Source organism: Ooceraea biroi, chromosome 9 (genome assembly GCF_003672135.1).
Source record: "Ooceraea biroi isolate clonal line C1 chromosome 9, Obir_v5.4, whole genome shotgun sequence".
Lineage (NCBI taxonomy): Eukaryota > Metazoa > Arthropoda > Insecta > Hymenoptera > Formicidae > Ooceraea > Ooceraea biroi.
In genome coordinates this window covers 1,532,837-1,551,347 of record NC_039514.1, presented here as the reverse complement: position 1 = coordinate 1,551,347, position 18,511 = coordinate 1,532,837, and the positions used below count along the sequence as shown (strand labels likewise).

The 18,511-nt window shown below is 37.3% G+C and overlaps 1 protein-coding gene across 7 annotated transcripts in view; it reads left to right on the top strand.

Moving 5' to 3' along the window:
- The window catches only part of LOC105276243 (putative polypeptide N-acetylgalactosaminyltransferase 9), a 157,078-nt gene that overhangs the window by 120,966 nt on the left and 17,601 nt on the right, over positions 1-18,511 (top strand). For all 7 annotated transcript variants that reach the window (XM_026972328.1, XM_011333726.3, XM_026972326.1 and 4 more), the window contains one exon: positions 17,030-17,199. In XM_026972328.1, the coding sequence (XP_026828129.1) occupies positions 17,030-17,199 (170 nt within the window). The remainder of the gene's footprint in view (positions 1-17,029; positions 17,200-18,511) is intronic.

Here is an 18,511-nt window from a genome sequence, read left to right as displayed (position 1 = left end):
CATCTCGCTCCGGGCACTTTTTCGTCCATCAGCGGCAGATGCTTGATTATTACGTTCTTCATCCTGCGAGTGAGAGCGTAAACCTTATTATCGCGACGAGATATTAATGTATTGCTCAAAGCTGATACATCTACATCTGAATAATATCCAGTAAAATTACTTTTAAAATTACTTTTGCGCGTGTAAATATTGTACGCGGATGATTGATACGTCAAAGATATTTAATTAATTCTCGTCCATTTAGTTGCAAAAGACCTTTTATTTTGTTTTAACATCGTGATACTCGAGATACATGTAAAGGGACGATAATTTGTCATTGATATTCCTTGGGAAACTTTTGTAACGTTTTATATCAATTATAATTGAAATTGTACGTATGCCACGAGTACGTATTTTAGACAAGAAAAACTAAAATGTCAAAAACATATTTGTCACTTTCATTGGGATGAGAAAGATCTTTTCCACGTGTACACAATTCATTCCGTGTTTTCCGTGCTCGGGGCAGCGACACATTACAAACTGCAAAAGAGAGAGCATTTTTTCACTGTGATCCACCAGCATACGCGTCGCTTATATCGCACTACGCCAATCTCAAAGAAAATTGTACAACAAAACTGGACTTTATTCCATCTGGCAAAGAGAGAAAAGTGGCAAAAGGAGAAGAACGAGATGACCAACGTATATGGCGAATATATGCAGCCATTTGCATTTGTTTTTTATTTATTTCCTAGAATAAACGAGGCCGTGTGTAGCGCATTTGGCCGCCTTCTTTCATCGTCGCATTCGCAGAGAATAATTCAGCTACGATGGAATTGGACCACGTGAAGGTGAGGGAGGAGAAAGGAGGAACAAAAGGGAAAAAGAAAAAGAAAAACGAGCGAATTGCTCCGATGTGGATAAATAAATGGCGGCAGTTCTGGATAAGACTGTACTTGTACGTAATTGCTTGGGTAATCACGAAATGGTGCATGCATCGGAGAGTCAAGAGCTCTCATTCCAATACCGTGGCTTTCCCGGATGCATTAGTGTTTTATGTCTTTTGCGTTCTCTCGTATCTCTGCATAGATTTGTTTTCAAATCTTTCTGCAGATCGTGCAAGCGTTATCGTAAAAAAATCTCTAAGAAAAAGAGTATAAGATGTACCCGTGAGACGGCACTCGATGGCAGTCAATGACGATGAAATACGACTGTACTTGGATTTCACGTATCCCGCTAAATCCGAGTCTTGTCGAAAGTTCCTGGCATTACACGCTTTTGAATCTCGACTCGCAGTTGTACGAGTTTAACGCGGCTATGGCGAGTCCTGGAAGTAATCTCGTTTCGAAATTCCGGCATAGCCTCGCGCGACGACGACGTTAAGTTCCGTTCATAAGTCAACGAGCTTAACGAGCACGAACAATTTCCATACATCGGCGTACGACGTTTCGTAGTCGTGGTAACCAGCGACGACGTCAAGCTTTTAATATGCAACCATCAGATCCACTCGCGCAATCCCGTAAGTTCGTTAACGTTCGTTCGAACTTGTCGCGCAAGTGTGCATACTTCGCGGATGCACGCTTGTCTTTGCCGAAATAGTTTTGCACATGTTTACACGTGGGCGTCGAGCCGAAGGATCGAAAGCGGGCGGAAAGTCGATAGCCGAAGGGATCGTGTAGTTTGTTGGTCGGATTTAGCGTTCCTAATTCCCTCACTCTTCATTCTCTCCTGCGTTTTGCTTGAATTAATAACGTAATTATGTTTCTGCCTGACATTGATCTACAGCTCGGAAATTTCCAAGTGTAATATAATTTTAAAGTTTTAACTTTGAAATCTAATCTCAGTTTATAATCACATACACATCAAACTAAACCGTTTGACAGATGATGTGATTTTTATGATTATTTTGTTAAGCTTGCGTTTGTTTCATATCAAGTGATTATTTGTGATTATTCTGTATGCAGGGCAATCCTTACAATTATAATTACTTATGAATCTGCAAGAGTGTATGAGGCAAATTTCATCGTCGAAGCCGTACAAATAGATAAGAGGACGAATCACTTGAGAGAAGGGAGAAGGCAGTGGAATCATTTCCTACTTTCGCAAATTCGCCAATAAACTGACTAAGTCGACCAGACTCAGCGAAATCGGTCTTACGAAGTCTCACGAAGAACACGAACGCTTGGACGTTAAATAAAAATTTATTTATTCTAACATATCACAGTATGGTATTACAAATATACATAAAGATCCTGATACAAGTCTAGATATTACAAGCTCAAATGTAATGGAAATATTTCCATTCCAAGAGCAGGATACACGACAAGATTCAAGATATGAGAAATTTTATGAAACGAAAGAACATAGCGTACTTCCTTCTTCTCATCGAGCCATCTAAATGTCGCAATCAAGCTGCGTAAAAAACACAGAGGCTTTTTTCGATAGGAATCGAAACGCGAGTTTCACTTCAGCTCATGGCCGTCACGAGAGTCTTATTATTGGTGTCTGTAACGGTGCCTTTGAGTCCGTGTCTACGATTTCCCCGCGACGATACTGATATATCGTAATCTTTTGATCTTCCGGTTTTGCCCCGTGGGTCTAAGCGGAGAGACATCTAACTTTAGAACTAATGTCTCTTCTCTGTCCTCATCGATCTTTTCTGCAAACACAGCTTTCTCCTTCCGTTTCGATAGGCGAAACGCACTCTTCCTGACAAACGCCAAAATTATGCAAACGGCAAACAGTACCAGTAATAAATAATACCGGTTGCGAGTAAGAACGTTCAAACAGGGACCTAAGAAGAAATTTGACCGAACAATACCCAGCTCTGCTATCGGAAATGTCAGGGCAGATGCAGCGAAAAATGCCGCGGTCGTTGACCGCGTTTCTTGGCGTTGCGCTTTTATCGAATTGAAAAATGCATTGGATTTTTCGCACACAAGAACTAAAGGATGCATATCGGCATTTCTAGATGTAGCTCGAACAGAAATGATGCATTACAGTCGCTGTTATTATTAATGAGCCGTCGTCGGCAATTACCAGGTTTCCTCTGGAGACAGTAACACATCCATACTTAGCGTCGAGCCAAATGATCTCCTGTCACTATGAACGTTCAAGTGCATCGGAATGCATACCGAAAGTGAATGCATAATGAAGTACCTAACGGAAATTAGCAATCTTAATTTATTACCAAGTAGTCAGATGAGAGAGATGACAGTTCCACAATAAATCTTAAAAAAGTATCGATTATCAAAGATAATAGTTAATTTAAAGAATTTATCGGCATTGGATATGTTGAGCTTTTTTTTGTATAGGTAATACTATCGAAATTCCGTTTCACGAGCAGGGAATAACATTCACAAAATTCTGTCGTGCGTACAATGTAATGTTTTTGAAATAGTTATTGATTCAATATCATAAATCATAGTTTATTATAGAAAAACGGTACAGTTTAAAAATGTTTATTTCTTTTATAATCTGTCAACTACATTTGCCAGCATAGTTGTACGTATCAGAATACATGCGCTTTAAACGTGACTGATTTTTATGTTTTTTTTCTTCAGATCGACCGAATTGTGCAGTACAATACTTGGAAGAACTAAGTATCGATTATCATTACCAAATCCTGTTGACATTATTATTCATATTTATGTTGAAGAGTTAATTTAATGTTGTTTCAACGATACTCTCTTGTGATTATCTTAAGTACATATACTAAAACAGACAAAGTTAATACCTTTAACAAATACCTAAGATTTAGCGATTATTTCAGCAACGTCTAGCAACGATTCAGGCGATACACTTAAGCATTCTAAATAATATTTCTCGCAACAACGGGTTTTAAAGTTATTTATTTAGTTGCGTACGTCTTGATGTCTATCTAACATGTTCAAGATGACAACTTGTAATAATTTATGCTAATGTAGATTATACGTATATCGACATAAATCATGTATGTCGCGGATCCGGTACGATGCAACTTACAAACTTGTGTTGGATCCGCATTAATCGGATGGTGTACATATTTAAATATGCGGATGAATTTCGCATGTGTGGAGTTAGTAGTATCAGTACCAGTGACTAACCAGCGACGTGCGTTACGCATCGGACCCCGTTTATGATTAATGCTATGTTTCTAGTTGGAGCAGATATCACGCGGTTGCTATGCTCTGCAACGATATAATGCACACGTTAATTAAACGCTACTGCTTGCATCGTTGACCGCACTTCTACGAAACATCATTGGGGAAAACCGGTTACGTTAACGACGCGAAATAATTCACGTGTGTCTGAACACTAGTCGGTTTCCGGAGGGTGCATTCATCTGAGTGTTTAACAAAACGAGCTGGGCGACATGAATTTAAAGTTTATTCGCCCGTTGCTACTTCTATTTTAAAACCGGTGATATCAGTCTCTGATCTGTCTTCTCTTTCGAATGCGCTTGCGTTTTTAACCATCTCTAAAACCTCGAGTCATTATTTTGACAGTTATTGAATAATATATCCTGTGGTATCTTAAGTCAGAGAAAACAGAACAAACGAATGTCTGTGTAGATTAAATGACAGTTAAATATTTTGTAATTGGATTCGATGAAAAAGCACTTTTTTAAATTTCAAATACAAATACAAATGTACAGACAATATAAACGAAGTACCAAATGTATTGAAAATTTGTATTTTATTTAGTCAGATGTCTCAGATTCATATTCGTAGATTTACTTTACAATTTATTAATATATATTTTATTTTACTTCTCGAGCAAGAAAATAAGTGGGAAAAATATTGCGGAAATAACTAGCGTATTTAAATTAATATTCGATAATTTTGCCGTTATAAGATATAAACAAAGGATATTTAAATCAAATAGAAGCAAATCGGGAATCGATATTGCTTCAACATATTTAAAATTTTAAACCAAGCTTTTGTCGACATTCATCAAACGTTTAAAGTGAGAAAAGTTGAGGTATCTGAATCAATACATAATATATTAATATGATCCTATTATCGCTAAAATTGATGCTTAACTTTTGATAGAATTGACTTTAAAAGTTGATAATGTTACTTTTGCAATTTTATTTTACGTAATCTGGCGTTCTGAAGTATACTAACACAAAAACACTTACAAATTCGTGAAAGTTTCAAAGCATAAGACCCGTTATTCGCATTTCCTCTCGAAAATCAAGTAAACTTTAGTTTATAACTAGCAAATCACTTAACTCGACTTAAACTTTATATTTTCCTAATGGCAGTTGTTAAAAATTGCGAGGATTTAATATAAGAAGATATCCCAAATGAATGCAAGTTCTAAATAAAGTATACTAATAATATAACGTTTTATGTAGCCGCCCGAAATTTACTCATCTTCTTGACATCTTTATATTCGCACACTCAGCAGTCGGTTCCTTATATTTAACCGTCAAGATGACACATTTATTGATCCTACGAAGACAATGTTAGATTCAATCCTTGAATGGATACTTCTCTACAGCGTAAGAATGCACGCTACATTCTTTTTCGATCAGAATGTGAAAATATCTTAATCTCCGGAGAACCTCGATTTCTCATGATCGCGCATAGACATGGTGCTCGATCGAAATCTGTCGTTGATTCTACTCGAAGCGCAATGGGAACTTTTGAAAAAGGATTATACATCTGCACGTGACAGCCACGGCTGGGTGCCGGCTGCAAACGCAATAGAGAGGCAAGGAAATATAGGAGAATTCGGACGGCGAAATTCTGCGGTGACAAACCGTCGTCGCTGTATTAAAACTCTCCGTGCAGGGGAGGGAAGGGTCTGCGTTTGTTGTTCGTTTCCTCTTTCCTCCCCTTTCCATTTTCGTCGTTATTAATCTTCCGCGGGAAAGTTGGCAACACCAGGATATTAATCACGGTGGGGCATCGCGGTAATTCCGTGGGACCTACTAATCATGGGGCAAGACCAATTAATTCGCGGCTATATTGCGGCCGAGAGCGAGATGGATACGAAGTGGTAGAGACATACAGTGGTAACGGACGCGTATACACCGACATTTCGAGCTTTTTCTCGCCTAAGTTATAAATTCTTGCACTTAAATCTTGGCGCTCATAATGGTCTTTTGGTTTTATTTTATATGCTGTTTCTACGAACGTCTTTCAATTCATACCGAGTAATTGTGAGGCAGATTCAAATTCTGCGACAAAGATTATACAACACAGCTATATATTCCATAAAATTTGAATATTTTTATTTGAGTATGCGACAGCGCAAGCTCCAGATACTCTACGCAGAGAATATTTCAACGGAAATTTAGATCTTAGGAAAGTTGTGCGATACTTTGCAAGAAACCACAAGATTTCAAGATTTTACGAGAAATCTCAACACTTTGGAGAAACCAGATTCCCTACGTTAGAGAATATTTTTGGAAACGGCAGAATCTTTACCGAAAGTACACATGCTGACATCGTATTTTTTGTCAAACTTCATTAATTGAGATTATTTACAGTTTATTGGGGGGTAATGTATTTTTATATATTCATTAAATAATACATTTTAACAAGATTTATTTCTTCAATTATCCGCATTATCGCACGATTATAATGTCGGTTTTGACTGAAGGAAGAAGAAATAGTAAAAATGAAGAAACAGATAGAAAATAGACAGACGTAAAAATGCCTTCCCACTAAACAGTCAGAAACTTGGACAACGTCCAAATAGGAAGTAATACCGGCCTTCTCGAAGGCTAGTAGTGTGTTCGATAAACTGAAATCTGTCTTGAGCAATAGTTAGCGCAGCGGCTAACGAGCGGCATTGTCTGGGAATGCCGATAATTATGTGAGTTCGGCCAGTCCAATGACAGTTTCGGACAACAGATAACGAGAGTTCTCTTCTCCTCTCGTCGACGCTATATAGAACCAAGATCGATCATATAATAACCGATGCGAATCACCATGCGAACAATAATTCCGTGGAAATCTCCGTGAAACCAAACATTGCCCCTGGCCATTTCTCATTACGGTTAATTAAAAGCGTGTGCTAATTAGATGATGATGAATCGCTATTATATTCTGTTACCTAGAGATGTTGAATAGCATTGTGCTTATTCATATACCTATTCATATCTTCCAAAAGCAATAATTGAATATTGTAATTGAATATCTTACCTATCGCAAGATGATTATATCAGAAAACAATTCAACGAATGTATACTTTCACGTTCCATTTTGCAATTAAAAAATATATATGTATAATGAACTTGATTCTGGTATGATTATAAACACAAAAGTGTAAATTGTTTAATAAACTTTGTTTTATGTGGCTAGGATCTCTCTGAGCCAACGTGCTATCATTTTAACTATTTTTGGTCAAACGATTTTTCGGACGAAATTAATTTTATTTTCACATTCAGTTGATGTGATATCTCATAGATTAGTTACTCGTAGATTAAGTACCGAAATAAATGATTGCGAGCTTGTTGGAAGCATTAAATTCTCAGCTTTGCAATGAAAGTTATTTCAGCACGCTACGATTTTTTAATACAAGATATTAATTTGTAATACAAAGATATTGATAATTATATCGATTCTCACGATCACGATCTAGTGATAAAGTGGGAGGGCGGCATCATGTGGCAGTCGCTCGACCAATACTTGTTGAGCATGTGCTCATACATACACGTACCTACGCCTACACATACACAATGAAACATATTGCTCTTACTATTTTTAGTCAGCTGATCATCTGAATGTTACGTACTAGTTACATAACAGATCACGTGCATACACGTGCACGTGCTTGCCGCGTCCGCCGGTTTTGAAAGATTACAATTTAGCGAAAAATTAACATAGCGACATGCGACAAAAACAAATCATCTGTTTCTTGCATTTCGCATCTATGCATATTACGTGTGATGTTACCATAGCACCTTTTAGATTATTGCAGTAATATACAAACATAAGTATAATAAATGACATATTAGATATTTCGTCGAGTAGTTTTCCATAATTTTAAAGCGTAATTGCGTGATAAATTTTAAGGTTCAAATTAATTAATACTGTGGACAAGAAATAATATTAATATTATATGAAGCGTCGGGTCGGAGGTGCATCAAACTGACCGCATTATATGAATTATCAATTAATCATGTAGCTGCATAAAGACATAAAGACATAAAGGCATAAATTGTAAAATAAATTGTAAATCATAAATGATATTCCGAAGCATATCCTAGATGCGATATAATCTTGTCTCGACGTCTGTTAACCTAGTCTCGCCTTCGTTCGTGCCAGAATGTTTTATCAATAACGTAATTACCGAAATGTCAGTTATCAATTATGAATGTAGCATGACATGATGAGATATGTGCGCGGACTTTGTCTCTAGCCATACTTTACGCGCACATGTAATGGCACCACGAGAACAGCACGTCCATTTCTCGGCATTAGTCCAGTTTAATTACATTCGGACGATGTTTCAATTTGAATACATAACGCCGGTATTATTTGCACAATACGATAATTACCATAGAGTATACCGCCTGGAGATGAGAATATCAGCAGTCGAATTTCGACCGGCATTACTGATGCATCAGGTTCATAAAGCCCGTTGTGCTTCCGGCCACATCTCTCTCTCTCTATATGTATATTGTCTGTGAAAACAGCAGTAGTTAAACTCATAGATAATCCCGACGTAAACCTAAGCAGTTGTGTATACAAATGAAATAAGTATATATTGAGGTATCGATCAGAGATCACTACATAGTATATTAATATATTAAGGCAGATAGAACGTACATGTGACAAAAAGTAACTCTGTGTGTGTGTGTGTGTGTGTGTGTGTGTGTGTGTGTGTGTGTGTGTGTGTGTGTGTGTGTGTGAGAGAGATATAAAACTTTGTCATATTCTTTTATAATTAGATTCTAAGAGCATAAATTGGATAAAACTAAAAATAAAATATTTTAGCTTTTTTCTTTTATATTATAAAAAAAATGATTTCTTTCTAAAAAAAATCTATTAAAAAATCTATTTCTAAAAAACTTTATCACGTATTTGTCTAATCAAAAATTAACATTCCTTAGTAAGATTCTGTATGTGTATTATATTGTTCTTAACATCAATTCGTGCCATTGATTTATGCATGCTTTTCGTCTACTTGTATGGATACAAATCACATAGAATCGCGTATTCCTCATCGAAATATTCCTACAAATTCGAATTCAATGACTGTTAGCTTCATCGGTGTTGGTAATAACGCGCGTGTATGGAGATTTTACGAAAGGTATAGAAATAGGATGCAAACGAGGATGCTTGTTAGCGAGTCAGTATTAGCACAAACCATTCTCCCTTCCGACACTCACCACGAGCGATGGCGGCGTGCAAGGGTGTTTACTCATTACCGGTAAACACAATCCATCATCCCCTTCCAACGCTTTCAAGCCACGATCGCGTCCAGCAATGCGCGAGAGGTTCGCCATTGCGGTCGTATGCGACATTAAAAATTAAGATACAGCGTACGTTGAATTAGTTTATTTATTATTTTTCTCTCAGTCACGTTTCGCTCTTTTCTCAATCGAAATATGCAATAACTGCATTAATTAATTGTTGCACAACGATTATCGTAATAATAATTATATCATGATTTGTTATTGTAAACTTTTAGTGCATTATTAATCACATAAATTATCCAATCAGCTGGATATAATACATTTTAAAAACAAGGTGGCCAGAGAGATTTTTCAAATCATTAATTATCTTCAGTTGACCAAATAAATTTCATACTATAATAATCCACATTATTGGATCACGCGATGCAACTAGAAACAACTGTGTAAACTCCCACTATCGGTATACGTAATATTATATGGTACAGTGAAACACTGTAATAAACTGAAAAACCGGGATCTAGAGGAGGACTGTGTGCGTAGAATTTTCCTTCTGCTATGGAAATCCCTCAGTAACATAAATCCGTAGGAGTACGATCGTAACTGCAATATGCGAGTTACCAGCGAGAGCACGAAGAGAAGCATCCACGGAACTGGAATAGTAGGCGTCTCGCATTATGTCTCCGAGGCGATTTCACTGCTGCCTCGAGACACAAAGCTGTCATGTTATCGCTGTCAACTGTCGTATGTGAAATTTTACGAGGTGTATGTATGCGGAACTTGCGCGACAACATTCGTAAAGCCATGCATTAAAGTGACGAATTAAAATCACTTCGTTTCAACGGGACAATTTCTAAGCGATATAATTGAAGAACTTTCAATTTTATTTGTACAGTGAAATATTATCTATCTATCTTAACGCAATTTTCTTTTACAAGTATTCGAAACACGCAGATTGAGCAGATTTATATAAACTATGTCTAACTGCGAGGATTGCAGACATAAATCAGAGAATCCAACAGAAGAAGAAGAAGAAAGAAATCTCGGAGGTCGTTCTTTGTATGCGAGATAGACGCCTTATCTTATATATATTCCAATGCTTCAGAAATGGAGTATGCAATCAGAAATCTGTCAAGTTTTAACGAGTTTTTCTGATGTTCGTGAAACATCATGACACGTAATGATATTTAGAGCGTATTTTAAATATTCCCATTTGTATTTTTCAAAATAATTTTTCTTTCAAACACGTGGAAGAGACTTTTCCGACTGACAAACTATGAATACAGATTCTTCTTTCTCTCAATGCTGACAGTCTCAATTCGGACGACACGTAGAGTATAAAAGAGTGACTTTACAATCTAACACGTGAAGCATGAAATCACAAGGCTATTGTTTATCTGCTTATCCTCTGAATAAGAAGATTAAAAAAAAGATTATTACATTTTATTTTTACAAATCTCTCTAGTTTGCTTGCAAGCATATTTTTACGAAATTGAAGTCACCTATAGAGCTCGGATAGACTTAGTGCTCAAATCTGAATGTGGAAACTGAGAATTCTGGAAATCATCGCGTAACAAGAACATTCTATTTTTCCTTTTGTGTCCCACTAGGGCATCCTGATGTCACTGGTGCCATATCGGGATACAAAGCTGTCGTTGTGCAGCCAAGCTCACTTGGGATTTTGCGTACATGTATGGAATCTCCATGCCTATGTGTATCACGCTCCTCGTAGAAGTTCCCATACGCGATCCCAACAGTTGTCGTCGGCAAATGACGGCAAAGCATTCGTTTTCGCACGGCGCGACACTGTCAAAGCACGTTATCAGACGTGTCTCGTTAAGATTGAATTTCAATCAGTTTCCTCGCAAAGCAACTCGTGCACAGAGCGCAAATCCTTTGATTCACGTGTGTCTTGCGTGCCAAGAGAGCTTTATATTTAAATGATCGTCGCTCTACAATGCCTCCCTTTTTTTAGATTTTGACTCGTTTTACTGCCTTCGTTTTCTATGCTTCGCGAATCCGCGATAAAGAGCGCGAGATCCACACGCATCCGCCGTTCTCATATTTTTTTTTCGTGCGGTTACTCCGCTACGTAGAAGTTAATGTGCACAAGGGACGTGCAATAGAGGGATTCTGCACGGAAAACTGTGCGCCCGTATGAAAACATGTCGGGAATTTGCATTGTTGCCATTTACGTATACGATCGATGCAAGTTTGTTGATAGCTTACGATTGCATGAGAAAGTTTTGGAAAAAAGAGACAGAATAATTAACTAAGGTAACATTCACCGACGTTGATGAAACCGGCTGGTTATCAAGCAATGCTGTACTATAACGCGGAACTATGTTTCCGTGTTCAAGCAACATTCATTGTTTTATTCCGGTCAGCAAACAGGAACTTTGACGTGTACGTTCCGTGTTGCTGGAGCCGCTCTCATATAGACTCACGAAGATCCCACGAAATTAAATACGATGGTAAACGAGACAATAATTCGCGGGTTAACTCCGACGTTCCGAGCGTATATATCGCCGCGCATTCTGCTCACGCCCGTGTGCGAAAATCCTCGTAACTTAATGGCGGTCTCGCGCGGCTCGTGCACGTGCACACGTGCGTGTACACGTAACTTCTCCACTACCCGGGAGTGGTGAGAAACACTTCATCACGGATATCCTCGTTTACTCCTACCGCCGAAAGTCCGCGCCCCACCGGGCCATTACGAGTCTTTACGACACCCCACGGAGCGGATGCGAGCCTGCGAGTTGCGATACTCTCGTACAATGGACTAATTGAAACCGCGCCTCTACTTTTCACTCCGCACGACCGAACAACCACCGCGAAACTGAAAATGAGGATGCACGTGCTTGCGAGATCGCGAGAGACAGCGTTCTGAAAAATGCAACGCATGTTGGTACTCGTTAAGGTGCTTGAAATTCATACGCTTGTGTTTTGTATCATGGAGAGAAACGTTTCATGCGTTGGATAATTCGTCCTTGGTCAAAAAGTATGTACGCTGCATTCTTTATCATTTGATAGGTGATATAAAGAAAACGATATAGTTGTAACTGTATTCTGATATTACATTGCAAGTACTATCTCTATCTTTCCTTTATTGCTGGGCATTAGATTAGAGTTACGTATATGGCTAATCCCGCGTTATCCAACAATGCGAGTGCCAAATTCAATTTGGAATATAATATATCGCAATGGGTATGACTTTGCACCGTCGTTACCTTCCAAGCAATTTCAACTTTTCTCGTATAAATTTTCAGCAAGTTTTAGTTGCCTTTTCCTTTTGTTATTTGATTTTACTGGCGACATTTGGCCGAGTATCTTCTAGACTAGGAAACTTTGCGAGGTGCGACCCTTGTAATGACGGAAAATCATCTGGAATTCGAGTTTACGCGACTCGTGCATTTTTATCACGTCGTTCGCACTATTCCGGACTATCTGCGTCGTTCTCCTTAAAAATGTGAGATCTATTCCCCCCCCCCCCCCCCCGATGATCCTATAACCCCGCACAAGAAAAGCGCTCTTATCCATCGGTTATGACGGGAATTCGCGGATATATCTGGATTCCTTAGGTTCCTTAGGAGACATTTGCCAAGAGTGCCAAATGTAGCGTAACTTACACGAGATATCGCAAAGTATCCAATTTTTCCGTTTTACGATTTCTGAGGTTAAGATTAAGATTATTTCTGAATACCGCGAAAGTATATTATAAAGTCAATATTATCACAGCTTACAGAATATCGTACCATGTGTAATCTGTGATGTCATTATGCTATTAATTAGAACTTATGGTAAATTAAAGAAATACAAATGAAATGTAAAATTTCTAGAAAGAAATTTGCAAAACTTGTAAAGAAGTATAGCTAGTAGGAATGTAAGCTTGTCAGAAATGTCAGCGTTAAATATTCTAGCATAATCGTAAACTCTGTAGACAAACGATTCTTAAGAGGCAAGAAAGCTGCTCACAGAAACCGCAATTAGCTTCACGAAACTTTTATTTATCTTTCTGCAAGACGCTGAAACAGATATTTTGTAATAATACTACACTTGCAAAAGTTTTTCTTTAAAGATATAATTACGCTGAGAAATTAAATTACATTATAAATCTTGTTCTGTATTTTCTGATAGCCCCGTAAGTTTTAAGATGATTTTCTTGCATTTTATTGCGGCACCGAGCACAGAAAGAAAAGAAAGGCATGAAAACCTGGATAGTGCAGATCAATAAATAACATTATGTTATTTATTGTCCGAGTTCTTCTCAGAGATTTTAAGAAACAATTTACATTTTTCAAGCTTTATCAACTTTTGATAATAGCTGAACAAAAATCGTAATACTTTATCAAGTTTAAGTACTGCAATCGGTATTAACGATATCAACTCGAATCCATCGCGTGACAATTGCCAGAGATGTTCGCGTCATGAAAATTATGGAAACTCGTCGCGAACAAAAGAGGGACTTGAGCGCGAAAAGCAGATTCCTCTCGCAGCGCAATGTCGTTTCTTAAGCTCAGAACGCGTGCGCTCACTTTACGGTATTTGACTTTCACTCACTTTGCACACGCCTATTTCTTCAATTTCCGCGAACGAAGACAAGTCAAGACTCCCGCAGACGAGATGCCTACGGCGAAGAGAGACTTGCAAATAGAATTCTACGCATCAGAGATGCGGTTCCGGCGGCAGGGGAAGAGAGATGCGGTATGAAACGTGACGCGTTTGATCGAGTGCAACGCCTCGCGGGGTTTAGGCGATTGGGATGACAGGAGGGTTGGAAGCGGTGAAGTAAGGGGTGATCGCCGAATGTGCTGAACGCGCCAAGGAGCCCGCCTCTCATTCGATATCCGTGGCTGATTTCGAGGTGCCCATCCCGAGTGCCGTCCAACAATGGAGTCTCTTTTGTCGACAGGAAAGAGGATATCGCTGTTGAACGTCAATCGACTGGAAACGATCGATGCGTTTACCGGCTTAAGCGATTTCCCACTTTGTTCGAACTGTGCCGCGCGCGATTTATATTCGCGATCGTTCATGATATTAATACGATTGTAACGATATTGCACACTCGCGATATTAATACGATCGTAACGATATTACTATGATTTACTTTCGCGTCGTGCGAGCAATATAAATATATATTGATAAACAAACTTTCATTCTTCCTTTTCCTCCTCCTTTTCCTCATCTGTGTAATAGAATAATTTATTATATCAGATTTATGGCGTAATGCGTTTAACATTTTACACGAGAGACGCGATGATCTTTTTAAATTGTTTTATCGATTTATACATATATATATATATATATATATATATAGCATAGTTAAAATGTCAGTCATTATAAATACCTCACGTTAATTAAATGAGCTTATTAATTTATTAAAATTATTAAGTTCATTAATATAAAATTTATAATATAAAATTATTAAGTTAAAATTTCATAAGCGTCATTACTCTCATATAATTAAAAGTCATCACTCTCATATTATTAAAAGTGACTTTTGGGAAAGAAGATAAAAAAAGCTTATTATTATTGTAAGAATTATATGCAATAATAATGACAATCTGCCAGTAAAATATTCTCTGCAAAAGCCGTTATTATTGCAGAATTTATCGTCGTTATTGTTAGAGATACTAAAAATGTAGAGCTGCACTAGAAAATGAGAATCTCGTCATTTTTATTGCCAAAATGAACTAATGCAAAACCAGAGAAATGCAAATAGTATTGATCCGATTTGGATGTTTGCGAATCCCTTTTGCTTCTCCAAGCTGAGTTTATCTGATATATGTTTAAAGTCATGCTTAAATGCATCAGATAGACGCGATCGATGATAACATGGAACTGCATACATGCACGTAATGTACTGATAAACCATTATTTCTGAGAATATACTAAACGTAAAAATCGATCAATTCTTATCAGCTTTTTCTACGCGATTACAATTATTCAATTATTTTGTTGGAGTCATTAATCCACTTCTCAATTTTTGCAAATTATTGCGATCTTTTACGCATTAAATGCGTGCTGTATGAATAATATGTATAAATATGTAGTTGTGATAGAATTGCTTTCTTATTTCTTTTATTTCATGAGATATATGTATTATAATGATATCCATTTCTAGGCAATGTATTGTAAATAGCACAATATATTTAAGACATCTTTCATTTATTTTTTTGCATCAAATATAATAGTTGTAGTATTTCCTTGATAACAAATCTGTAAACGGAGATGAAAAAAAAGGTCAATTGGATAATATATAATACATATAATCAAAATGGATTAAAAAGCAAGTGTTAATATTTGATCGGTTGTCTGCGCTAAAATTACGCGAATCGTATTTCTGAGTTAGACATTTCTAACTATTCCAGCCGTATTAAATCTTCATTTAAACCATCGTTCTCCATCTTAATTGAATATGACGTTATCTTTATGAATTTATGGTCACCGGTAATGCAGAGCGGCCACTCGAGACGGTAGTTGAACTTCTGCGAAAATGTTCTCTTTACTATTTTAGTACGCCCTTTTCCATAGCGTTAAACGAAAGCTCTGAATTTATATATTACCTCAAACTATCGTTTTTTTCTTCGTAATTACATTATATAAAACTTCCTCCAAATTACACGAACTATCTAATCTCAAATGGAACTTGATTAATGCAAAGTTTTAAAGGTAAAGAGATATATTTGTCTCGATGGATTAGGAGAAAATGAAAATTACAGCTGATGAAGAGTAACCTCATAAACGAGGTATTTGCTGGCAACTGTTAATTGAAATAATTCACGAGTGGTGATGATAGTGATGGTAATTATTGAATAGTACTTCCCGTAATCGCTTCATTAGCGATCACACATCACAATCGCCAATGTATATAACTGATTCTCGGCTGTAGTATAACGTGTTAATTACAAGTGGATACTTGAAATTAATGTATGATAATTGCTTTGTGAATGAAACATGTGTCATCTACGCCAAAATTAATCACGGAAAGACCCGTTGTAAATCAAAATGTATTTGCGTATTAAACGGCTCATCAGATGATAAAATATCGCGAATCGTAAATATCGCGAATTAGTCGTAAGTGTTGAGTAAATGGATACATCGCAGAATTTGACGAACATACGTTAATAAATAGAGAAACACACAAAGATCTCGCGAATATCCGAGGAAACAGAGAAAGCACGTAGAAACTTTTGTTTGCTGTATCCATAAACCGCGACGTCTGTGATCCACTGTACATTGGTGCATTAACCAGATCCGGAAATCGCAATCCTGCACCTCTGGAATTCATTTTGCGGTAAGCTTCAAGCGAATATACACCTCGTGGGCATTTAGTCTGCAAACATTCTCCACCCTAATCGTATTACCTTATTTTCCTGACATATCTTCTGTCATACATATCGGTTCGGCATAATTATCCCTATTGCGATTTGCAGATCAAGATCAACTTGATTTGAATTGCATTACGTGTGCAAACCGTAATGTAATCAAATATGCGCGTTTCCTTCGTAAACAATCGCGCTATCCATTATCAATGCTAATTTTATAGACAAGATCTTCATATTTATTGTAGGAATATATTTTACCTGACTTTGTTTTAATATTTATACATGAAAGATATTCTCAACGGAATACCTGTGAATTTGGCATAATCATATTGACAGTTTATTTAATAATTATCTCGGTATTGTGTTACAGGTGCAAAGAGCCTGGCAGGTATTTGAAGGATCTTCCACCAACAGCGGTGATTATTTGCTTCCACAACGAAGCCTGGTCCGTATTGTTACGTACAGTGCACTCGGTGCTGGATAGATCGCCAGAGCATCTGATACAGGAGATTATTTTGGTCGATGACTTCTCCGATATGCGTAAGTGTTTTTTTTTCATAATAAAAGAAAATTTAACGAAACACCGTTCGAAGTTTTTGTTCGATAATATAATTATCGCTAGAACGTAATAACAGGATGCGGAATAGATCTTTTTTCGCGTACGTTTATTTTAACTTTATTTATGGTACCGAAAAATGCAGAGAAAATTCCATACGAGTATTCATTATGGAAAATTGAAACAAAAGTTACGTTACGCGTACAGTGCGCGAATATTTAAAGTATTTCTTTCATATAACGAAAACCGTGAACCAATTATTCTCGCATTATCACCAAAACCTCACTATGTATTTCGGATTCAAAGCGAAATACCGTCTATGCGCGATCGAAGCGGAATAGCATATCGCCTGCGTAGCGTCATAAATTCTCGCATAACTCTCATCGTTGAGCGATGAAAAATCCTTGGTAAAACGTCGGGAAACTCGTAAGCAGAGAACGAACAGAAACCACGGGCTATTATATTCCTGTACTTGCTCGTGCAACCGCGTCTCCATTCAGCAGGGTGGGTGATTCGTTATCGCGACAGTGTTTCGTAGTTTCACGATAGATCGATTAATTGCGATCCATCTCTTCACCATGCAGCTACGACGTGAATAGAAGAGAAACTCCCGACCTCCTCTACAGACGCCCAGAAAATTACGAGAGGTCCATGCAATTTCAGCGACCGACTAGGTTTAACGTCACCATTTATTTCCCTCTCAAAATCGAGCATAGATGCTATATCATATCGAAAATTACTAGGTTTTGACAAATTTTGATAAAGAAAATGTTTTGAAAAGGGGATCCTTTGAATTGCTTTAATATCTCACATTCATAAACGTTGTTAGTTTTGGAAAGCAAGGAAGTCAAAATTACGCATATAATGCTCTTGCCAGGAAAGCTATATACATTGTCATTTATTTAAATTGTCATATCTTTATTAACCCGGTAAACTACGTTTGCAATTATTCATTTCATATTTCCCATTTATTTATTGGCGTAGCTGTGGCTGTTTTTCACCTAGAGGCATTTACGCCAAGTTGATAGAAGTATATCAAACATGCAATTTTGCGAATGCTGGCGAAACGAATATGTATGTCCATACGCATTGTTTGAATGCGAAAAGGCAATTAGAGCTTCAACGTACCTGCATGTTTCCAAATAAATTGACGTTCGTGCAACAAAGCTAAATCGTTCGCTAAATCGAAATCTAAATTATAAAATCTAGTAAAACGAGAATTATTGTTAGTGAAAAGTTTGTAGTTGTACGCAAAGTTTCAACTATTTACTTGCGACTAGATTCGTATTTCTTGAT